This window comes from Pelobates fuscus, chromosome 7 (assembly GCF_036172605.1).
Source record: "Pelobates fuscus isolate aPelFus1 chromosome 7, aPelFus1.pri, whole genome shotgun sequence".
In the NCBI taxonomy this organism is placed as follows: domain Eukaryota; kingdom Metazoa; phylum Chordata; class Amphibia; order Anura; family Pelobatidae; genus Pelobates; species Pelobates fuscus.
Genome location: NC_086323.1, coordinates 151,271,379 through 151,296,392, shown reverse-complemented (window position 1 = coordinate 151,296,392; position 25,014 = coordinate 151,271,379). Strand labels below are relative to the sequence as shown.

The 25,014-nt window shown below is 45.3% G+C and overlaps 1 protein-coding gene across 2 annotated transcripts; it reads left to right on the top strand.

Annotated features, from left to right (window-relative positions):
• The first annotated feature begins 14,288 nt into the window (after window positions 1–14,288).
• KBTBD8 (kelch repeat and BTB domain containing 8) lies at window positions 14,289–24,591 on the top strand. 2 transcript variants are annotated; one of them, XM_063427540.1, is made up of 4 exons: window positions 14,289–14,315; window positions 17,945–18,155; window positions 19,372–20,486; window positions 24,131–24,591. In XM_063427540.1, exons 1-4 carry the CDS (start codon window positions 14,300–14,302, stop codon window positions 24,589–24,591), a joined length of 1,803 nt encoding a protein of 600 aa, XP_063283610.1. In that variant the 5' UTR covers window positions 14,289–14,299. The 2 variants fall into 2 exon arrangements, with proteins under 2 accessions (XP_063283610.1, XP_063283611.1); XM_063427541.1 differs by having other exon boundaries at window positions 14,300–14,315; window positions 17,948–18,155.
• Window positions 24,592–25,014: the final 423 nt, after the last annotated feature.

Below are 25,014 nucleotides of genomic sequence, written 5' to 3'. Positions count from 1 at the left end.
TCAAGTGTCCGATTTTAGTTCCAGACACTCGACGGCAAAACACCGCTGTTCGGTAGTCTAAGATGGCCGCCACCACGGGTTTGTTTCCCGAATGGCGGCCACCCAGAGAACAAAGACCACACTGCACGGATGGCTAATTACCCGTTTGCAACATTGTTGCAAAAGGTAATTGAAGGCACACTTCACACAAGGAGGTCTGGTTGTTCGGTAGTCTCATTCCCTTGCTTTACTCTAATTATTCTACCGAACAACCAGAGGAATACATTTCTTTTACAACACATAGAAACTGGCAATATACACGAATACAGTCATTCACATGAATTTGGTAGGACAGCCCAGTGCCATCCGCTACACTGCTCCCCCTTGCCCACAAGCCGGCATACACAGTCTGATCCAACACGGATCGGCTTGGGGATGTCCGGGGGCTCACGGATCATTTTTCCAGGTCAGTTTGTCTTGACAACCCGTCAGCATTTCCATTCTGCTTACCCGGGCAGTACTGAATATTAAAATCAAAGGGCTGTAGCGCCAAGCTCCAGCGCAGTAGCCTAGCATTGTCCCCAGCCACCCGGTTCAGCCATACCAACGGGTTGTGATCCGTGAGCAAGGAAAAGGGCTGTCCATACAGATAGGGCTGCAGTTTCTTTAGGGCCCACACCACAGCCAGGCATTCCTTTTCGATGGCGGCGTAGCTTACTTCTCGAGGTAACAGATTGCGACTGATGTAAGCCACGGGATGTTCTCCGCCATCGGCCCCGACTTGGCTCAGTACTGCCCCCAATCCAAACATAGAAGCGTCTGTGTGAACAAGAAATCGTTTAGTTGGATTGGGAGCTGCCAAGACAGGGGCATTTATCAGTGCATTTTTCGGGTGTTGGAATGCCTGTTCACACTCCGGGGTCCAGTTTACTTGGTGGGGAAGGTTCTTACGGGTCAGGTCAGTGAGGGGTTTGGCCAGGGCGCTATAATTGGGAACAAACTTCCTGTAATACCCCGCTGTCCCTAGAAACGCTAAGACCTGGGTCTTAGTCCTAGGGGTGGGCCACTGGGCTATGGCCTCTACTTTGGCGGGTTCGGGCTTCTGTTTGCCGCACCCCACTCTATGTCCCAGGTACTGCACCTCAGCCATCCCTATACTACACTTGGCCGGCTTCAGGGTCAAACCAGCTTCCCTAATCCTGTCCAGTACAGCTCCTATATGGGCCAAGTGTTCCTGCCACGTATTGCTAAAAATAGCAATATCGTCCAGGTAGGCACAGGTATAGTCCTGGAACCCATCCAGGAGTCGATCCACCATTCTCTGGAACGTGGCTGGGGCATTTTTCATCCCAAATGGCATGACCTTAAACTGGTACAAGCCAAATGGGGTGACAAAGGCCGACTTCGGGATGGCGTCTGGGGCCAGGGGGATTTGCCAATATCCTTTACATAAGTCAATAGTAGTAAGGTATTGGCCCCTGGCCATCCTATCCAGTAACTCGTCTATCCGGGGCATAGGATAGGCATCGGACACGGTTTTCTCGTTCAGTCTCCTGTAGTCCACGCAGAAGCGAGTCGTACCGTCTCGCTTCGGCACGAGGACTACAGGAGAAGCCCATGGACTATCTGAGGGCTCAATCACCCCAGTTGGAGCATCTCCTCGATCTCCTTGCGCATATTTTCCCTCACCACTTCTGGGATGCGGTAGGGGGTCTGGCGCATGGGCAGTTGCCCTGGGGTTTCCACCCGGTGAGTAGCCAGAGGAGTGTATCCAGGTACATTAGAGAAGGTTTCTTGCTTCTCTCGCAACAGCTGCTATACCTCGGCACGCTCCTGTGGGCTCAGCCGGTCCCCCAGTACAACCTCTCCTAAATCCCCAGACAGCCTACCGACTCCCAGCAGGTCGGGAAGGGGAAGGCTGTCACACTCGTCGGAGTTGGGTGCACAAATTACGGTCACCTCCTCTGAGCGTTCTCGGTACGGTTTTAGCATGTTCACATGGAGCATGCGTCGCCCTCCAGTTCCTGTGCAGGGGCCAATTATATAAGTGGTGTCACATCTCTGTTCCACTACTTTATAAGGGCCTTGCCAGGCGGCCTGCAGCTTATCATGTCGGGCAGTTTTAAAATTAAAACTTTCTGTCCCACCTGGAAGCTACGGTCCCTGGCGCCCCGATCATACCAGGTGCGCTGACGCATCTGAGCTGCCTGGAGGTTTTCTCCTACTGTCTTAGTTAGGGCCTCCAGTCGGTCTCGAAGCGCCAACACATATGGTATAATGGGGGTACCGTCTGCACTCCGGTCTCCCTCCCAATGTTCTCGGATACGATCTAGGGGTCCTCTTACCCTCCTCCCAAATAATAACTCAAATGGGGAAAACCCAGTTGATTCCTGAGGCACCTCCCTGTAAGCAAAGAGGAGGTGAGGCAGGAATCGCTCCCAGTCCCGATGGGTCTCGGCAAAGGTTCAGAGCATTTGTTTTAAGGTGCCATTGAACCTTTCACAGAGCCCGTTGGTCTGGGGGTGGTAGGGGGCACTAATAATGGGTTTAACATTACACAGCCTCCAGAGTTGTTGGGTGACCTCTGCAGTAAATTGAGTACCCTGATCCGAGATGATCTCCCTGGGTAACCCTACCCGGGAGAAGATCTGCATCAGGGCCTCGGCCACAGTCTCTGCATGGATATTTGTCAGGGCCACTGCCTCGGGATATCGGGTAGCGTAATCTACAACCGTAAGAATGTATTTCTTGCCAGAAGGGCTAGGTTTCTGAAGGGGGCCTATGATATATACCACTATTTCGGTGGAAGGGTTCCTCAATTATAGGTAGCGGATGCAGTTTTGCCTTCCGCCGGTCTCCCATCTTTCCCACCCTCTGGCACGTGTCACAGGTACTACAATACTTCCGTACCTCCTGGCTAACTCCCGGGCAAAAGAAATTCTGCGTCAGTCGGTATCTGGTCCGACTAACCCCCAAATGCCCGGATAGCGGAATATCGTGCGCTATCCGCAGCAATTCGGCTCGGTACCGCTGTGGTACCACTAACTGTCTTACCACAATCGGGTCTGACCCAGCTACTTGCTTGTCTGACTCCCTGTATAACAGCTGCCCCTCCCATATAAATCTTTCCCCCTCTGCCCCAGGGTGGTCAGAGGTGACTTTATCTCTATACACTTGCAAGGTAGGGTCAGTTATCACCTCTTCGTTAGGGGGGGACCAAGGGACACAGTCTAAAGAAGGGGAAGGTTCTCTTACCTGGACCTCCGGCAGTGTGTTGTAGTCCTGGGTGCGGGCCTGTTGCCTGGTGACCACTGGGTGTGCTTCCTCAGTGGCTGTGGTTTGGGGCTCAAACGCAGATGTGAGCTTTCCCAAATCCTTTCCCAGTACCGCCTCTGCGGGCAACTGTGGCATCTGTCGCTCCCCAGTCGCTGTGGCAACTGTCGCTCCCCAATGCAAATGGACGTTCGCAGTGTCCAGCCGGTAGACGGCTCCCCCAGCAACCCTGACTGCCACCTCCACATTCCCTGACCCCGCTCCCCAATGCAAATGGACGTTCGCAGTGTCCAGCCGGTAGACGGCTCCCCCAGCAACCCTGACTGCTATAGTCCGGTTAGTTTTAGCCTTGTCAGCGACCAAGTGGCTCTTTACCAGGGTTATGGTGGCACCTGAGTCTCGGAGCCCTTGCACGGCTTTTCCCTCCAGATATACAGTCTGTCTGTGGTGCTGGCGATTATCGGCGTGTGCTTGTAATGGGTTGGCTTCGTGTAGTACCTCCCACTGTTCTTGTAACGAGTATATACCCCTACACGCAGGATCCAGCCCTAACAGATGACAGTACAGAGGAGAGATACGTCTACCGGACCTTAGAGTGGCCGGACTCGACGTAATAGGATAAGACAGAGTCAGGAACGATCCGAGGTCAAGGGCACAAAGAGACAGCGTAAACGAAAACTAGCCGGGGACTGGTACACAGGAATCAGCAAGCCGGCAAACAGTACAGAATAGGATAAAGCGAAAACGAAGTCAGAATACAAAGCCAAGGTCAAATACGGAGAAACACAACTGAACACAACAAGCACTAAAGGGAACTGTAGCAGAAACCACGATAGGGCAAGGAACTAAGGGAAAAGGGTAAGTATAAGTAGCCTTCAAACTAATGTGATTGGCTCCTGTCACTTCCACTCCCCCAACAGGTAAGTGTATGGGGTGATTGGCATGACAGGAGCCAATGGGAGCCTTTTTGCAATTTAGGCTCCCACTGTCTCTTTAAGAGCGCGCCCGAGATTCGCGGCGCGCTCTTAGCTGCAGGCGGGACACGTGACCGCTTCTCGCGGTCACTGCCCGCCTTCCTGTCAGAACAGTCGGACGAGCCGCGCGCGGCTCGTGCAGCCGCAGGACCGCGCGCGGCTTGAAGAGAGGACCGCGTCCGGCCCCCGGATAAGGTAAGTACCGCTACAGTACCCCCCCCTGAGGACACGCCCTCCGGGCGGGCAGGACCAGGCCTGGCAGGAAAACGCGAATGGAAAGAACGTACAAGGCGGGGAGCATGAACAGCATCCGCAGAAATCCAACTGCGCTCCTCAGGCCCATAACCCTTCCAATGTACCAAGTACTGAAGCCGACCCCTAAGAAAACGAGAGTCAATAACAGCAGATACTTCGAACTCCTCATGACCCTCCACAGAGACAGGAGGGGGAGGGGGAGTATGCCGGGTATAGCGGTTGTGTACGTAAGGCTTCAACAAAGAGGTGTGAAATACATTGGGTATACGCAGATTCTTAGGCAGACCCAAGGCATAAGAAACGGGATTAACCTTATGTATAATGCGATAAGGACCAATGAAGCGGGGAGCCAATTTCATAGAAGGCACCCGGAGGCGAATATTCCGTGTGGAAAGCAAAACCCTGTCCCCCACAACATAGGAAGGAGCCGCTCTGCGATGCTTGTCAGCCTGAGCCTTCTGGCGGGCAGCAGAGTCCACCAAAGAACGCTGAACCTGCTCCCAAGTATTACGCAAACCAGCCAAATGCTCATCCAGAACTGGCATGCCCTGAGAGGAGAATGCAGCCGGAAGAACAACGGGATGCTGGCCATAGACAACGTAAAAAGGGCTTTTGCTGGAAGAATCATGAGTGGCATTATTCCGAGCAAATTCAGCCCAAGGAAGCAGGTCAGACCAATTGTCCTGATGGTGAGACACAAAACAACGGAGGTACTGCTCTAGAGACTGGTTGGCACGTTCAGCAGCTCCATTAGACTGGGGATGGTAAGCGGAAGAAAATGAGAGGGAAATACCCATCTCCGAACAAAAGGCTTTCCAGAACCTGGAAATAAATTGGCTACCCCTATCGGATACAATAGATAAGGGAATACCATGTAATCGAAACACTTCTCTAGCGAAGATAAGAGCCAATTCCTTGGAAGTGGGCAACTTGCGAAGAGACACAAAGTGAGCCATTTTGGAAAACCGATCTACTATCATTAGGATGACTGTGTTACCATTCGAAGGGGGTAATTCAACAATAAAATCCATTGATAGATTAGACCAAGGTCTCTCGGGAACGGGCAACGGATGCAACAGCCCACAAGGAACTCTACGAGAGGTTTTCATACATGCACAAGTAGTACAAGCACTTATATAGTCAGTAACATCCTTACGTAAGGTATCCCACCAGAAATACCGAGAAACGGCTGACACTGTTTTGGAAATACCAGGATGTCCAGCAGTCTTAGTATCGTGATAAAGTGACAGAATATCCCGTCTCTCGGGAATGTCAACGAACAATTTATCATTAGGCCTCTCGCTGGGTGCCATGCCTTGTTTCGCTTGTATGGCCTGCAAGAGGGACGAGGAAATAGACAATATAGTAGTTGCTATTATCCTGTCTGGGGGAATGACAGGAGTGACATCAATCTCCTGTTTGTCAATAGTCTCGAATTGTCTGGACAGAGCGTCCGCTTTAGTGTTCCGGTCACCTGGCCTATAGGTGATTATATAATTAAAATGAGACAAGAACAGTGACCACCTAGCCTGCCTTGAAGACAATCTTTTAGCTTCGCTAAGGTAGGATAGGTTCTTATGATCTGTAAATATGAGAATAGGATCCTTAGTTCCTTCTAGCAAATGTCTCCATTCTTTGAGTGCTAAAATGATAGCAAGGAGTTCGCGATTACCCACATCATAATTCCTCTCTGCCTTGGACATTTGTTTAGAAAAGAAGCCACAAGGATGCAATGGCTTGTCAGGAGACTCTCTTTGGGATAAGACAGCACCTACCCCTATATCGGAAGCATCAACCTCAAGTATATATGGCAATGAGGGGACAGGATGCTGTAAAATAGGGGCAGAGGCGAACGTAGTCTTAAGAAAGTCAAAAGCCTGAAGTGCCTCAGTAGACCAGACACGTGTATTGCCATCCTTTTTAGTCATACGAGTTATAGGCGCTACTATAGACGAAAAACCTTTGATAAAACGTCTATAATAATTAGAGAACCCCAGAAAACGCTGGATGGCTTTCAGACCTTGCGGCAGAGGCCATTCTATGACTGCAGCGAGCTTCTGGGGATCCATCCGAAAACCCTCGGCGGAAATCAAATACCCTAAAAACTGGACCTCGGACTGGTCGAATAGACATTTTTCTAATTTGCAATAAAGACCATTAGCAAGAAGGGTCTTCAGAACTGTTGTAACATGTCTGTGATGAGCGTGAATGTCTGTAGAATATATTAAAATGTCATCCAAGTACACAATAACAAATGAGTGAATAAAATCCCTTAAGACATCATTAATAAATTCTTGGAACACTGCTGGGGCATTGCAAAGCCCAAATGGCATGACGGTATACTCATAATGACCTGACCGAGTGTTAAAGGCTGTCTTCCATTCGTGGTCCTTTTTAATACGTATCAAATTGTATGCTCCTCTAAGATCTAATTTGATGAATACCGTAGCATGTTTGAGCCTGTCAAACAATTCTGTTATTAGAGGTATAGGGTAAGCATTTTTGATGGTGATCTTGTTAAGACCTCTATAATCAATGCAAGGTCTTAAATCACCTTCTTTCTTTGATACAAAGAAGAACCCCGCTCCAGCCGGAGAAGAGGATCTTCTAATAAATCCCTTGTCTAATGACTCTTTAATGTACTCCTCCATGACACGGTTTTCTTGAACCGATAGGGGGTACACCCTGCCCTTAGGAGGTATAGTACCAGGCAACAAATCAATAGCACAATCGTAGGGTCTGTGAGGCGGTAATTTGTCAGCCTCTCTTTTATCAAAGACAGTCTTTAAAGTTAAATACTGAGAGGGTATAGTCGTAGATAAAGGAGGAACAGTAGGAACGTTAATAGAATTCACAGGCGTGACTTCAATAGTACATGACTCATGGCAGGCTTCACTCCATGATTTTATCTGCCCTGTCTCCCAGTCAAAAATGGGATTGTGGGCACGTAACCATGGATACCCTAACACCAACTGTGAAGAGGGAGAGGTGATGACCTGGAACCGAATGGTTTCATAGTGTAGAACCCCTGTGTACATGTGTAGCGGTGCAGTCTCGTGAGTAACAACAGGAGATATCAATGGTCTACCATCTATGGCCTCAACGGCCAAGGGTATCTCCTTCTCTCTGATGGGAATATTGTTTCTCTTTACAAAACCAGAGTCTATAAAGTTCTCGGCTGCCCCAGAATCAACCAGGGCGTCTATGTTTTCAACTATACAACTCTCTCCCATATGTAAAGAAACAGGGAGAAGCAGTCGGTTAGGAGGCAAAGTAGGAGACTTAGAAATCACACCCAAGGCCAGTCCCCTATAAGGTCTTAGGTGCGAGAGTTTTCCGGGAGCAGAGGACACTCCTTTACCATATGGTCTCTCTTACCACAATATAGGCAGAGTCCCTCCCTTCTCCTATGTAATTTCTCAGTATCTGAGAGTTTGGCAACCCCTAATTGCATAGGTTCCTCTTCAGGTACTTTAACACTCTCCGGTATATTAACTCTGGGTTGAATAGGTGTAACAAAACGTCTATTCCTGTTCTTAGTATAGAGCCTGTCACGAATCCTATTATCTATATCGATGAGGTAGTCAATAAGGTCCTCTAAGGCAATAGGAAGCTCCTTAGCTGCTACCTCATCCAATATAGAGTCTGATAAACCTTCCATGAAGGCCGTAGTTAACCCATTATTGGTCCAATCGACCTGTGAGGCAAGGGTACGAAACTGTATAGCGTAATCAGCCACAGACCTAGAACCCTGTTTAACCCTCATTAATGCTCTAGCGGCATTCTTAGACCTTTTCATAGTATCAAAAGTTCTGCGAAAAGCTGTTAGGAAACTGTGAAAGTTATGCACCATAGGTCCATTAGCCTCCCAAATAGGGTTTGCCCATTCAAGTGCTTTGTCGGTAAGTTGGTGCATAAAGAACCCAACTTTAGACCTCTCTGTGGGAAATGAACGTGGATACATTTCAAAATGAAACTCTATTTGGTTAATGAACCCTCTGCATGTCTTAGAATCCCCTCCATACCTAGGAGGAGGCGTTAAATGTGCTGTAGCGTTAGGCATAGTCGATACTTCAGGAAGCAGGGGTGCAGGAGGGTTAGGTGCGGTTGCTGGAATGATTCTAGCTAAGAGCGTCTGGAGAGCCTGAGCTATTTGATCCATACGGTGATCCTGCTCTACAAATCTAGCCTCATGGGTCGCCATCTGTTGAGCTAAATCTGCGGGGTCCATGGCCCTATCGTAATGTAACGAGTATATACCCCTACACGCAGGATCCAGCCCTAACAGATGACAGTACAGAGGAGAGATACGTCTACCGGACCTTAGAGTGGCCGGACTCGACGTAATAGGATAAGACAGAGTCAGGAACGATCCGAGGTCAAGGGCACAAAGAGACAGCGTAAACGAAAACTAGCCGGGGACTGGTACACAGAAATCAGCAAGCCGGCAAACAGTACAGAATAGGATAAAGCGAAAACGAAGTCAGAATACAAAGCCAAGGTCAAATACGGAGAAACACAACTGAACACAACAAGCACTAAAGGGAACTGTAGCAGAAACCACGATAGGGCAAGGAACTAAGGGAAAAGGGTAAGTATAAGTAGCCTTCAAACTAATGTGATTGGCTCCTGTCACTTCCACTCCCCCAACAGGTAAGTGTATGGGGTGATTGGCATGACAGGAGCCAATGGGAGCCTTTTTGCAATTTAGGCTCCCACTGTCTCTTTAAGAGCGCGCCCGAGATTCGCGGCGCGCTCTTAGCTGCAGGCGGGACACGTGACCGCTTCTCGCGGTCACTGCCCGCCTTCCTGTCAGAACAGTCGGACGAGCCGCGCGCGGCTCGTGCAGCCGCAGGACCGCGCGCGGCTTGAAGAGAGGACCGCGTCCGGCCCCCGGATAAGGTAAGTACCGCTACAGTTCTATGGTGGTGACAGGAACTGCGGAGCCATAAGCGGCCGGTGGCTCCCCCTGGTAGTGATGTGCAGCAGCTCTCTGTGGTGGTGGTGGTCCCGGTAAGATCCATGAGGACCGGTCTCGGAGTTGTGGGCATTCTCTTTTGTAATGCCCCCACTTCTGGCAGTGATGACATGGCCCGGAGCTAGGCTGACGGAAACGTGGTTGTACAGCAGGCGGTGGTGGTGGTAGCTGTCATGGTGGTACTGTGGGGTAGTTTGTTCCCCCAAAGGATTTCATCGTGACTTTTGGGGCTACCGGTTTCTGTGACCTGCGTGCATCCAAGTACTCATCCGCTTTCCTAGCAGCTTCTGCGAGGGATACAGGGTTACGGTCTCTTACCCACTCCTGTACATCAGTTGTTACCCCATCATAGAATTGTTCCATGAGCAACATTTGTATCACATCCTCCATGGACCGGGCTTTGCTGGCTTGTACCCATCCAAGGGCCGCCCGCTGCAACCTACAAGCCCACTCGGCATGTGAGTCTTTTTCAATTCTCGAAACCGCCTTCGGTATGCCTCTGGTGTTATGGCATACCGGGCCAATATAATCTCCTTTACTCGGCTGTAGTCCCGGATCTCCTCATCTGGTACAGTTCTATAAGCTTCTGCTGCCCTCCCAGATAACCGCCCAGCCAAAATAGGTACCCAATCCTCAGTACTGATTTTATGTAAGGCACACAGTCTTTCAAAATCTTGGAGGAAAGCATCTATGTCTTCCTCCGCCTCCACATAGTTTTTAAAAGCTTGGTAAGGAATTTTTGTCTTACCCTCTGTATTGCTGGTGGTTGCTGTGCTCCTTACTGTGGACGGTTGTGGCCTTTGGCGCAACATAAACTCCTGCACCTCGGTCATAGTCCTGGAAATAATGTCTGGCGTTGCATTTCGTCCATAAAAGGCCAGTCTACATTGTACTTGCCTTTGAAATTCTTCTTGTCCTGACCCATCCGATGTGTTTTGCTGTTCAGGGATTGCCCTGCCCTCAGTTTGATATTCTGCCATGACTTCTGCAATGAGGGTTGCTTTCTTTTTGTTGCTTGCTGCAATCCCTCTTGCTTCCAGTAAGTCCTTTAGCGTGGTTCTTTTTAGCTTAGCATAGTCACTCTCCATCCGTATTCCATTAATCCTTGTTCCCTTGTGAGTCTGGATCCCAGCGCTGCCAACCAATGTAGCGGAGAGCTGATATCCCACAGCTATTCTCCACTTAAGATCCCAGGGAGGCTCAGGAACAAGGCAATAGTAAATCCACAGGCAGAGTTTCCAGCAGGCAAAATAACACAGCAGTATCCCCACAGCAATCCCAATAACTGGACGACACACAGTTTCAGGAGCAGATCTCACAAGCTTTATTTCACAGTGCCTTATAAAGCATGCTCCCATGCAAGGGAGGAGTTTCCAACAATTAATACAGTATCCAATCGGGGATTAGTAACCTCCCACACATCTCCTCCCCTCAACTTACATCATAATCCCCTTATACTGTACCCAAATTCCCCCAGTTCCTGGATGTACCTCTAAACATAGGGATACCTCTAAACAAATGGTATCATCTGGTAGCCCTGATCTGGGTGAGCAACATACTTAAAAATCACCCAGATTGGACATGGGGTTCGGGACTTATGAACAGGTGAAGATTTGACCGACCGCATGGGTAAAGTATCCGAAAACAGTTCCATGCATTTTGGCCCTGCGGCCGGTCACAGACAAGGGAATAAAAACATGTGAATTGCTTGGGTTGTGAAGCCTGGGGAGGATTTGAATGAATCCCCCAGTTCGTGGGGTTCTTTCTACCGAACAGCGGGCCATTCTGTAGTTTCCCCACAACATACTGGAAGTCTGGAGGTCTCAGCTGTGTTTGCCTAGTCAAGTGTCCGATTTTAGTTCCAGACACTCAACGGCAAAACACCGCTGTTCGGTAGTCTAAGATGGTCGCCACCACGTGTTCGTTTCCCGAATGGCGGCCACCCAGAGAACAAAGACCACACTGCACGGATGGCTAATTACCCATTTGCAACATTGTTGCAAACGGTAATTGAAGGCACACTTCACACAAGGAGGTCTGGTTGTTCGGTAGTCTCATTCCCTTGCTTTATTCGAATGATTCTACCGAACAACCAGAGGAATAGATTTCTTTTACAACACATAGAAACTGGCAGTATACACGAATACAGTCATTCACATGAATTTTGTAGGACAGCCCAGTGCCATCCGCTACATATGCTATTAACTTTTTGCATATATATATATTAAAAAAAAACAATATCTACAATTCATTTAACTTTAGGGTCACTTCCACCCTTTCCTGTCCGTTTAATTGTAATATTTTCTAGTTTTTTTTAATTATTCTTTTATTCCCCTGTATGTTGATGTTATTTTTTTATATTCTTTATTTTTATTGTGCTTTGAGTGTAAAACATACAGGCTCGTGGTGCCCCAACAGCAGTCCTCAAGCTAATTTTCAGGCAAAACGGTTGGTGCATTAAGATTTTCGGCACATTTTTTTTTGTATACGTTAGAGTAATGCTGAGTAAATCAGTAGATTAGTTATTGCAAATGGCATTAGCAAGAGGTGTGTTTACAAGAGATAAATTGTCATGACTGACATGGATTAGTAACATGCTGATTTAAACATCTTCATAACCGGCTGATATGTCTACCTATACATAGGTATTAATCTGACGAATAGCTGGAGCACTCCTAGCCATTAAGGCTCCAGGTTAGTGGTCTCTAAGGTATGTGTGTTAAGCTATCTGTGGTAACCCGGTATTAAGGCTATACTTGGAGAGGCTCTGCATGAAATCGCTTGGGTCCTAGTGGCTCCCCCCCCCTGTGGCCCCCGGCGTGAACAGTGTTGAGTGCCAAGTTAACTTGCAAGTGCCCAGCGTTAATAGGATGTTGGGCATAGGGGTTAGAAAGCGACAGTGGGCTGGCTTTGCACATAGTGTGTAATTAGCAGGCTGATGTAGTGCGTAAAAGGAAGAACAAAAACAATTAATGCAACATATATAAAATCAGGGAACACTTTGTACTTTCGCTGTAAATAGAGTCCTCTGCTGTCTGTGATTAGGTATGTCCACAGTGTAGTTAAGGTCAATAAGTGTCCCAGTGGAACCCGAAGTAGGCGTTGGGCTCCGGTAGCTGGTTTAAGGTAGTCATCTAGCCGACTCCAGATCTCAGGGCCTGCAGCCTGGTCGCAGCGATAAGCTTGGAGGTATGGTGTAGCCAGCCACTTCGTACAATGCTGGCAGTCTTTGCGACGGCGAGATCAGAGCCCCGTTCCGGCGAGGTGGACCTGCTAACGTGCGGGTGTCTGTGTGAGGTGATGTATTGCAGGTTGTGGTGTCGCCTACGGGGTATGCCAGAGTGAGGGTCCTCCTCTGGATGGTGTCGGCAGGGGAGTTGCGGTTTGGTCTGCTCGGGACCCTTCAGTTGTGTCTGGTCCTTGTTTGACACAGTGTGCCACTGCTGCAGGGTCGCCTTGTCATGTCTCTCCGGTAGGTTTAATTTCGCCGGGTACTTGTTTTGATGGGTCGCCGCCATTGGCAGTGTTAGTCGCTTGGGCTTACGGGCTCTTCGGTTTTGCTGTCCACTGTGCCGCTTATGGGCTTTGTTTGCCTGAGGAGGTGTGCACTCAAATTGAGGGTTCACTGGCACCATTGTGGCAGGTGTGTGTGCTTTGGCCTGTTGCTCCTTGATTGCCATTGTCCTCCAAAACCTGGCGAATAGCTCATCTAGCTTGGCCTCGAGGTCAGGTTTCTCCTTGCCTCGAGCACATGTGGCGGCCATTTTGCCTGGTTGCGCTGCTTCTCGCTACTCGCTACTCGACGGTTTCCACCCCTGGGGCCCTGGTAGAAAGGTTGCCCCTCAGGGCTGGACCGGGATGACCCCCGCCGGTCCAGGGTGGGGGGCAGGGCATCGGTGGGTCTGTACCTCCAATGTTTGGGTGGGGAGGGCGGCCGCCTCTCCCCAATCCCGCGATGTGTAGGCCGCAGCTATCCACCATGGGCTCCCGATCTCCCATACGTCCGGTTCTGATATCAGGATTATTACCGGGTCACCCCTGATGTAGGCCCAGCTTTCATGCATCTGCTCAGCTTGCTGGCTTGGCCCCGCCCCCCTGTATGTTGATGTTGCATACATGTTTTGTTATTTTAAAAATAACTATGATTGAATTGTTACAAACGCCACATCGGGCTGCTGGGGTTCAATTTTGCTAGTTTATGTATTGATTGCATTGCCTTACAGTAATAAATTATGGGTTTAATATTTACATAAAGGAAAGAAAGTCATTTAAATAAATATTGGTTTAACATGCACATATTACGTACCTAATTGCTCATTAAAATAATAGCAGCTAGTTTGTTTAATCTGCTGTGCTTAGTATGAGATGACTCGCTCTGTAAACTTTTCCAAAAATGTTTTCCATATTGCCATACCTTAAGTTGCTTTTTAGTGGCTAATTTACCCATATACTTCAAACAGAATTCTAATTAAGAAAAATAATATATAAAAGCTATGCTTCTGCAAGGGAAAATGTAAGAGCTGCCAATGTCTGCAATATAATAATAATAAAATAAACATGCAAGTCTGTGCTGGTCACATGCCAACAAAAACATGCACTTTCCCTGACACCAGCTAAATCTGAGCTGAACTACATCTCCCGGCATTCCTATCACTGTGTGACACGTCACGCTCTCCCTTACAAACCCCACCAGATACTACAAGCCCCGACATGCTTCGAGGTAGCCGTCCAATAGGAGCGCAGTAAATGCCTCCTTGCTCTCCTTTGATTGGATAAAAAGGCACATCCGGGCTCTGTAAAGGAGACTACTGACGTTTTGTATCCAAACTGGAGCTGGAGAATGGCAGCGCAGGGAGGTGGGTAGCTGGGGGTGAGGGGCAGACAGGGACACTGGCTAGGCCTGGGGGTTAGGGAGTGGGCAGGTAAGTGGGCAGGGCCTTGGTATAGGTTTGACCTGTCTTTGGCCAGGTCAGGGTCTGACATGGAGTTGTTTCCAGCTGCCTGCAGCTGAGACACTATGATTTCTACTCCAAGTCACCTGGGGATAGGGCTGTCAGGTCACCTAGCCATGGCTGTTTGAACACATATTAATGCTGCATACAGGTGGGCTGCTTAGAAAGTGCTGCTGTATGTGGGATTCATATACTGCAGGAGGAACATCTGTCAATCATTTTTACACCTCCTATCTAATTCTGTAAATTCGTTTGTTTCCTGCAGCATATGGATTCTACTTACTACAGTGCAGCAGGTCTTCTATAAAAAAAAAAAATAATGTGACCAGAGGACCATGGTGGCTCTGGAAACCACAGTGAGGAATGAAGTTTATTATCGCTACCCAGCACATTATCAGGAGTGGGCATGTTGTGGCTTACTGTAGTGATTGTTGTGTTATTGTAGTTGTTATATATCCATCCTCTCTTTCACCTCAGTGAGCCTGTGGTGACTGGCACATATCTGCTTGCTTATCTTGGTATATGTGTGTGGTTGGTTGATTTATTTTTCCTATTTTGGGGAAACTTTCATTTGTCAAACTGTTAAAATTGCCTGACATATTCCAAAGGGACTGCAACACAATAATTATTGTCCTAGTTTGACAGCAAAATTCTGTAGTAGTTATGGTGCATATGATATCCCATTCAGTATGCTATCTAGGCACCATAAACACTACTGAAAGCTGTACATTAGTTGAGTGTTAGGTGATGGCATTAATCCAATAACAAGATAATACTGTCTTAAGCGTGTTATGAGTTGGCAGTATAATGCGGAAGTATGAACTTCTTCTTTTATCAGACCAACTCAGACTGGAATGACTGTGTGCAGATTACACCGTATATAGTGAGTGTCAAACTGTTCGAAAACAGTGTGGTAGATGGTAAGCCGGTACCTCTGCCACCATTCCTGCTACAGTGGGCTGAAATGCTTATGGTGCATAGAGTTTCCTTTTTAAAAGACCACTATAGGCACCCAGATCACTTCAGCTCAATGAAGTAGTCTGGTGCCTGGTCCCCCATACTTTAACCCTGCAGCTGAAAACATAGCAGTTTAAGAGACTGCTATGTTTACACTGCAGGGTTAATCCAGCCTCTAGTGGCTGTCTTCCTGACAAGTACTAGAGGCAGTTTCCGCGATTTACACTGTGTAAATCGCACTTATTTGACGCTGGACGTCCTCACAGACCTCCAGCGTCAAAAAAGATTCCCATAAGAAAGCATTGAGTAATGCTTTCCTATGGGCGGGTTTCAATGCGCGCGTGCCTCTGGTTGCGGAACGGGGTGGTGTCTAGGGCTCTATAGCGTTAGGAATACATATTTGTTTTTCCTAATGCTATAGTGTTCCTGTAAGGCTGGCTGAGATCATCAAAATTAATTATGTCAGCCAATCCAAAGCATTGGGAGGCTAATGCATATGCATGGCAAAACTCAGCGCTGCACCAATCATCACCTCATAGGAATTCACAATCCATGCATCTCTATAAGGAACGTTCAGCGCCATAGTGCAGAGTGTGCAACACTGATGCAGAAAGCACCTCTAGTGACCATCTGAGTGGCTGCCACTGGAGGTGTTCCCATGCAGCAGTGTAAACTCTGCCTTTTCCCTGAAAAGGCCCTTTTTACACAAAAAAGCCTGTAGGGACAGGCAGTAGACCCCATAACCGCTACATTAAGCAGTAGTTATTCTGGTGACTACAGTGTCACTTTAACCTAACCATTGTGGTAGCAAATTGCCAAACCAATTTTTATTGTAAGGTTTATGCATACATGAAGTAGTCTTCTTGTTTCAGCTCCTGCAGTAGATGGGAGTGTAGAATACCTCCTTCCAACTTTGGTGTCCCACAATTCCTGGATTTGTCTCCTATTCTAACCATTTTGGCACTCTCACTTAGAATCCTGATCATTCCAGTGTAGATGCCATATTTTTAGTCTTACTGCTGTACAGATGTTTAGTTTTTACCTTTACGTCTTGGCTGTCAGTATGTAGTTGAAGGAACATTCCAAGTGCTATAACTTGCTGTTGTGGTTATAGTGAATGCCAATTATCCACCCAAGAATATCTTGGAACCTTTTTCCTGAATGAAAATCGTTGGCTGCCACAGTACCTAGGTCCAGTAGGCCCCAGATCTCAATACCTACCTGGGATTTTTAACCTGCTCTACACCACAATCTAGTTATAATTGATGAAGAAACCAGAAAAAAGTATTTTCTTGCGGGATCTTCCATAGACCTCAATGCTGTACACTTGCACTTACTAGATGAAAGAGGATGGTGGTGCCGGCGAGGGACAGGTTCAGGTAAATGGAGATCGCCTTTTCCCTGCTCGTTATGTCCATTGGACCCCCTGCAGTAATGTCAACATTGAGTCTTTGCAAATTATGTCACAAGACGGTGACTGTGCTGCTTTACGTCAGATGCCAATTATTGGTATGTAAAGCTTCAAATGTTTGTCTAAACAAAGTCATTTTTTTCTATCGGAAAGAAAGGTGGAAAACTGACTTTGAAAGATTTAGTTCTTCTAGAAAATTGAAAGATCACTGACCATCGTAAAAGGCCTATATAGTTAAGAAAGAAAAAAAGCCTAAACATCCCAAACTAGTTTTAAAACAGATTTAAACATTATTATATTGTAAGTTTAAAAGACCACTTTTTTTAAAAGGGACATTTCAGACCCCTATAACGCTTGGCTTACTGAAGTGCCTTATTTGTGAAAAGTGTCCTTTTTCACTTTAAAAAAAGTGCAGATTTCAATAAAAACTGGAACTTTTACAAATTAACCTTGCCCCCTAGCCACACCTCTCCTCCCATGAGACTCAGACTTTCTGGAATACTTATTTATTTTTTCCCTTCTTGCAAAGTGTATCTAAAGGGACATGCATCACATGACTATTTTTTTTTTTTTTTTTTTAAACTAAGAAGCAAACACTTTTACTAACAGATATACAAACCAAAATAAAGCGAGAAAAACTTTGACTAATCCACTAATGACCTAAAGAGGGCATCATTGTGCAGCAGCAGGACAGAGAAACCCAACACCCAGGCCTGCTCTGCATGATCACACTGATCCGATTCCTCTTGGTGTCAGCATTTTGCATGGTGAAGAGTTCTTGTAACTGCACATGTGTAAGTATGCTAGGCATGCCCACTTTTCCAGCATTCCTAGGGAAAAAGGGACACTGGTTAGTTCAGTGGAGTGGGTGTGGAAAGCGTAAGAAAGAAGCTGGTAAATATGGGGGAACAAAAACCAGTGGTGAAAACTCATTTCATTCCCGATTGAATTAATAAGTAGAAAGCAGTTTGCCTCTGCCACACTTATAGATGACTTGTTATGCACACTGGGAATCATCCCCATGATTTTGTGTGTGACGCTCCTGACCAATTTTTATATTCTAAGAGGCATATCATGTTTTAAAATGGTGTTGTAGCACAGCTATATTGAGTGCATGTAAGTAACATTAAACTTATATATTTTTTTTTTTCTTTTTCAATTGCAGAAGGAGCAAAGTTTTTACAAGCACAGAATGGAATTCCTTCATCTAGTCCTTTAAACAGTGGGATAGATCATGCCCATGCCTGTACTATTCTCCAGCAGCTCAAGACCATGTATGACGAGGGACAGCTGACAGATATTGTTGTCCAAGTAGATAATGGGCAAAAGTTTGCTTGTCATAGAAATGTTCTTGCAGCAATCAGTCCTTATTTCAGGTACATTATATACTATACCAGGGATAGGCAACCTTTGGCACTCCAGATGTTGTGGACTACATCCCCCCCATAATGCTCTTACACCCATAATGCTGGCAGAGCATTATGGGAGGTGTAGTCCAAAAGATCTGGAGTACTGAAGGTTGCCTATGCCTGTACTATACAACTATTTGAATGTCACTCTCCACATTGGCAAGTAATGTCGCAATATTTGGGGAGAGTGGGACAAGTTGGGGTGGATGAGGACTGGGACAAGATGGGGTTTGTCTGAAGCACAAGTGTTGGTGGGATAGCGAATTCAAAGTGTGGGGAGATGTGTAGAACTGGAGGAGTGGCGTAGATGTAGGGTGCAATATAGAAACCAGGAGTGTGAAAAAACATAGATGCTTTCAGAGTTCTGAACAATTGCAAACCACACACAGAATGACACTCCACACAAACGTACACCTGAATTCTACTAATAAACAACTTTAAAGGGGCACTATAGTCACCAGAACAACTACAGCTTAATGTGGTTGTTTTGGTGTATGTATAGGATGTCCCTGCATGCTTTTAAATATATTCACTGCCACTGCCTAAATGCTGTGTTTACATTGCTGCCCTAGTAACACCGTCAGTGGCAGCCAATCAGACTGCCACTGTAAGTGCTTCCTTGGTCAGTGCTGCACAATTTTCAGCACTGACATTCAGCATGTCCATTCTGTGAGGACCGTTCTGCGCCTCTATGCATAGATTCTTTAATTCAAAGCATCTCTATGAGGAGTTGTTGATTGGTGCAGCATAACGTTTTGCTATAAAGGTACGCTAGCCTCCCAATGCTCTTCTATAGGAAAGCAATGGATTGGCTGAGATCATCAATTTTGATGATCTCTGCCAAGAGGGCAGGGTGGGGCCAGCCTTGGAGATTCTGTGCTTTACTGGAGTAACGGTAAGTTATAACCGTTTTTAACAGGAGCCAGCCACCTAAAATGTGCTTTTAACACTGTAGTGTCAGGAATACATGTTTGTATTCCTGACACTATAGTGTTACTTTAAAATTTGCCATTGGTACAGTAGATGTAAAAGTAAATTAGCAATGTGGATGTAGCTAGAAAAGCAAGATGCTGTATCTTTCTACTTGTATTCTGTATAACTGTTCCCTTACAGTTATCTAGCTTTGAATATTACTTGTGAACTCTTTATGGTCCCTTTTACTAACCTTCTTTTGTTTCTTCAGATCTATGTTCACCAGCGGCCTTACAGAAACAACCAAGAAAGAAGTTCAATTAGTAGGAATTGAAGCAGAGTCCATGCAACTAGTCCTGAATTATGCATACACCTCTAGAGTTCAGATAACGGAAGGAAATGTTCAGGCTTTGTTCACGGCAACTAGCATCTTTCAGATTGCTCCCCTCCAGGACCAATGTGCTAACTATATGATTAGCCGCTTGGAGCCCCAGAATTGTATTGGAGTATATATTTTTGCAGATTACTTTGGCCATGAAGAGCTTAAAACCAAGTCTCAAGACTACATTCGTAAGAAATTTGTATGTGTCACCAAAGAGCAAGAGTTTCTGCGTTTGAAGAAGGACCAACTCATAAGCATTTTGAACAGTGACGACTTGGATGTTGACAAAGAGGAACATGTTTATGAGAGCATAATAAGTTGGTATGACCATGAACAAATAACGAGAGAAGAACACCTTTCAGAGATCTTTGCCAAATGTGTTCGTGTGTCTCTTATGGAAGAAACCTATGTTGAAAAGATCCCTCCCTTGTTTGCACAGGCAATGCCCAAAAATTACATTGAAAAGGGACAGATCAGTGCCAATAATTGTACTCAACGACTTGGGATGACTGCTACTGAAATGGTTATCTGTTTTGAGGCAGCCAGTAAACACTCAGGAAAGAAGCAAACTGTGCCTTGTCTGGACACCTACTCAACCAGAGTATATAAACTATGCAAACCACCGGGTGATTTGAGAGAAGTCGGGATCCTTGTAACTCCGGACAATGAGATTTTTATTGCTGGGGGGTTCAGGCCAAACAACAATGATGTCTGCATTGATCATAAAGCAGAGAATGACTTCTGGTTGTATGACCATTCAAGCAATAGATGGATACAAAAAGCCCCCTTGTTGCGTGGTCGGATAGGTTGCGTCCTGCTTTATTGCTGTGGTAAACCATATGCATTAGGGGGAAGAGTTTACGAAGGTGATGGGCGAAACCCAGTAAAATCTGTAGAGAGTTATGACAATCGAGATAACTGTTGGACAACTGTAAGTCTAATGCCTGTGATGATGGAATTTCAAAGTGCAGTGGTATACAAAGATAAGATCTACATTCCACAGGGTAAGACTTAAACATAAGTCACTGAATTGACTTGGCATTGTCCCATGTAATTTTAAAGGACCACTATAGTGCCTGGAAAACAAACTCGTTTTCCTAGCACTATAGTGTTAATAGGTCTCCTGCCTGGGGACTCTCCTCCTCCTTCTGGTGTCATTGGCTGCATGCGCGGTAAGAGCCGCGCACGCATTCGGTCAGTCTATAGGAAAGAATTTCTCAATGCTTTCCTATGGACGCTGGCGTCTTCTCACTGTGAAAATCACAATGAGAAGCGCGGTAGCGCCTCTGGCGGCTGTCAATGAGAAGAGCCCAATCTCACTACTGGCAATGGCACTCCTCGCTACAGAGGGAGTGCATGCCCCCATTTCCTGTCACCAGCATGCTGTGTGTGCTGACCACAAATGTCAATTATGTACAGTTGTTCTGGGCTGGCTAAGGACACCCTAATGGGGTGATAGACCTTGATTTAAACCTCCAGCTGCAAAAGAGTTAAACTCTGAATGTGCAGTGTTTCAAACAAAAATGCTATACTACAGACTCTGAGCATCATGACCTCTTCAAATCCGTCAAGTGGTCATGGTGCTCAGAATAACCATAAAAAGTAACCAGTTGTGAAATAGGTCATGGTGTATGCTGGCACATCTAATGTATTAAATGAACACTACAGTCACCTGAACAACGTTGGCTTAATGAAGCATTTTTGGTGTATAGATCATGCTCCTGCAGTCTCATTGCTCAACTCTCTGCATCTAAGGAGTTAAATCACTTTGTTTATGCAGCGCTAGTCACACCTCCCTGTTTGTCACTTACACAGCCTTCCTAAGCACTTACTGTAAAGAGTCATTTAATGTTTACACTTCCTTTATTGTAAATTATGTTTAAGAATTTCTTATCTCCTGCTTTTTTTTAATAACTTGCTAGACCCTGCAGGAGCCTCCTGTATGTAATTAAAGTTTAACTTACAAAGCAGTAGATAAACTTTTAAAGTAAGTTAGATCTGATTTTAAAAATGAAACCATTTTGTTTTCGTGCAGGCTGTGTGATTCCCAGCCAGGGGAGGTGTGGCTAGAGCTGCAGAAACAAGAGATTTAACTCCGAAATGGCAGTGAATTGAGCAGTGACACTTAAGAGGCATGATCTATATACAAAATACAGATTCATTAAAGGAACACTATAGTCACCTAAATTACTTTAGCTAAATAAAGCAGTTTTAGTGAATAGATCATTCCCCTGCAATTTCACTGCTCAATTCACTGTCATTTAGGAGTTAAATCACTTTGCTTCTGTTTATGCAGCCCTAGCCACACCTCCCCTGGCTATGATTGACAGAGCCTGCATGGAAAAAAAACTGGTTTCACTTTCAAACCGATGTAATTTACCTTAAATAATTGTATCTCAATCTCTAAATTGAACTGTAATCACATACAGGAGGCTCTTGCAGGGTCTAGCAAGCTATTAACATAGCAGGGGATAAGAATCTTAATTAAACAGAACTTGCAATAAAGAGAGCCTAAATAGGGCTCTCTGTACAGGAAGTGTTTATGGAAGACTGTGCAAGTCACATGCAGGAAGGTGTGACTAGGGTTCATAAACAAAGGGATTTAACTCCTAAATGGCAGGGGATTGAGCAGTGAGGCTGCAGGGGCATGTTCTATACACCAAAACTGCTTCATTAAGCTAAAGTTGTTCAGGTGACTATAGTGTCCCTTTAAGCTAAAGTTCAGACTAAATAGTTTCTCATTTTATTTTTACTATACATGCGGAGTTTGATTAAAACAGTACTTGATAAATGCCAGGTTGTCATGGCAACCAGGAATTTTGTCCTGCTGTCTATTAGTCTTCCGTGCTTGTCGGCTGGCTGAAGGAGAATGGAAGCTGCGGTGAGGAAGCTGTAGTTTTTGCTCTGCTCCCTTGTGCGCCCCAGCAGGATATGTCACTTGTTACCCAGCATCACTAAATCATGCATGAGGGAACAAAGCAAGAAGACTGCAGAAGTCCTGCTGGACTCCAAAGTAAGGTTCCATTCCAGCTCTCCCAAAAGTAGGGAGGCTCGGTGACTTAAATTTAAAAAGAAATGGTGTGTTTAAGTGACCACCCCTGCGATCAAATGGGACAGGTGTTTTTAGTTTTTTCTCCTCCTTCCTCCTCCCTCCCCCCCAAATTCTTATATTTTATTAAGGCATAGTCTGATCATTCAATCTGGCAAGATGCATTTGCTCTTTGCAAATGAATTGATGATTTTAAGAATTATTTGATAGTGTCGCCTATGGGGTGAGGGTTAATTTTGTGGCGGCTAGCCAGCTGCCACATTCCAAAGTTAGAAGGAAAAAAAAATTATATTGCTATATTGGAGGTTGTTAACCTCCCATCTGGCAGGTTGGAGCACTGAACATTTAAAACCTCGCAACTGTCATTGCTACCTAGTCGCTAGAATCTAGCCAACCAATCAGAGCACTCTTATTGCACAACGTGGGATATTTTTCCACCTGTCATTTCACAGTCCAATTGATTACGGTCTTTACTGTAGTTTTTTTTTTTTTTTTTTTTTTTTTCATAGTTATGCTTATATGCCATGGCTAACAAATGCATGTGTATAACTTTGGAGGCTCTTTGTGTATTTTGCACAAAATAAAACTCCTCAAAAGTGAAATCTCTGCTTGGGGTCTGCTGGACTTTGTGAGCAGTGAAAGGGGTAGGTATATTCTTATCTTGCAGGAGCTGTGTCAGGGCTGTTCTCTTGCACATGTGTGAGAATATAACACTGAGGCTATGGTCATGGGAGTTGGGGATAGTCAGCAGTGCTGTGCTTTTTGTCAACCTCAGGTCATTCAGACAAGTAGACTGTGTCTTGCTATATATATATATATATATATATATATATATATATATATATATAATTTTTTTTATTTATTTTTTTTATATATGCAGTACTTATTGTGTTTTTGGCTTGTTTGATTTTTAAAGAAACTACAAAAGGTCCATGAGAACCAGCATTACGTTTATTAATTTCAAAATGAGTCATGCATACCTCCTAGCTTTCAAGTTTGCAATCTTGTACCATTTAACAAATTGCATACCAACCCCGTTTTAAGCCTCATTTGTTTTTTTGTTTTTTTATTTATGTATTTTCCTACCCTTCTACCTCACATCGTTTACGTCTGCCCCCAAGATGCAAAATAAAGAGCTTTCTGACCTGTAATCTACCAGCAGGATGATCTACTTACTGCAGCTCCACCTCTGGGTGGTAATCCAACATTTCATGGAGCAAAGCATTGGGATGCAGGACACATGTGCAGCACCTATAATGCTTCCCATAGAGAATGATTTTTAAACCAATGCTTCTGTGTGACAAGCCTCCGTTCCACTTTGTACTGGTGCACAATGTGAGAAGTCCCAAGTTGGAAATGGATAGAGGATTACTGATATAACCAACCTTCACACTATTTCCTAACGTGAAATTTTATTCAGGTCCAATTCTCAAGCTATATAATTAATATACCGTAAATGTTTGAGAAGCACAGTTGTTCCGTTAGCTCAATGTACAGGTTAGAATCTTGGTTGTGTTTTTTTTTTTTTTTTTTTGATTTGTAAACTAAATTACTGGTTTAAGGAAAACAAATAACCTTTCTTTCATATTTGCCTTCTAGGTGATGTTTTCCTTTGTTATGATCCTCAGACTGATTACTGGGGTCATCTAACACCGATGACTGTAACTCGATACCAAGGAATGGCAGCTGTGTATAAAGATTCAATCTACTATGTAGGCGGAATCCACTGTAATCATCGCATGCTTACTGTTGAGGCCTACGATATTGAACAAAATCTGTGGACTCAGAAGAGAGATCTTCCATTTGAACAGTCTTCAAATCCATATGTTAAGCTTTTGATCCTGAAGAATAAGCTTCATTTATTTGTTCGGTTAACCCAAGTGTGTGTGGATGAGTATGTTTTCCGAACCAGCCGGAAGAATTCTCTCTATCTGTACAATGAGGTTGATGACAGTTGGAGAAAAATCTATGAAACGCCAGAGAGGCTGTGGGATCTTGGCCGTCATTTTGAATGTGCCGTTGCTAAACTTTATCCCCAGTGTCTTCAGAAAGTGTTGTAGTTCTGCTCAACTAACTGCCTTATGAAGCTGATGTTGGTTTTTAAAGGGGAAGACTCTAAAAAAAAACAGTCAGTATTTTTTTTTTAAACCTTTTTATTTACTTATTTTTTTTTTCTTTTTAAACAAGAACAAGATGTATTTTTGAAGGTTGAAGCTTTTGAGGATTGGTGGAAGAATGCAGTCAGTTTAAAGTCATCTCCACTGGCTTTCAGTGAATCCCAAGTTTACAAAGTGCAATTATCAGATTTTTTTTTTTTCATTCCACCACCCCATTACATGACACATAATCTAATTTTTTTTTAATTTTTATTGTAGGTATGAGTTTTTAAAGTAAGTTATTGCTTATGGAGAATCCAAGATATCTATGCACCAGAGTGTATGAATCTAGCATTAACTGGTACCTCCAGGTTTTAAACTGATGTC

Bases quoted from the DNA above. Each gene is read 5' to 3' on its own strand.
- KBTBD8 (XM_063427540.1), top strand. The intron at 18,156-19,371 runs GTACATTATATA...TTGTTTCTTCAG, and splicing joins GCAATCAGTCCTTATTTCAG to ATCTATGTTCACCAGCGGCC. The intron at 20,487-24,130 runs GTAAGACTTAAA...TTTGCCTTCTAG, and splicing joins TAAGATCTACATTCCACAGG to GTGATGTTTTCCTTTGTTAT.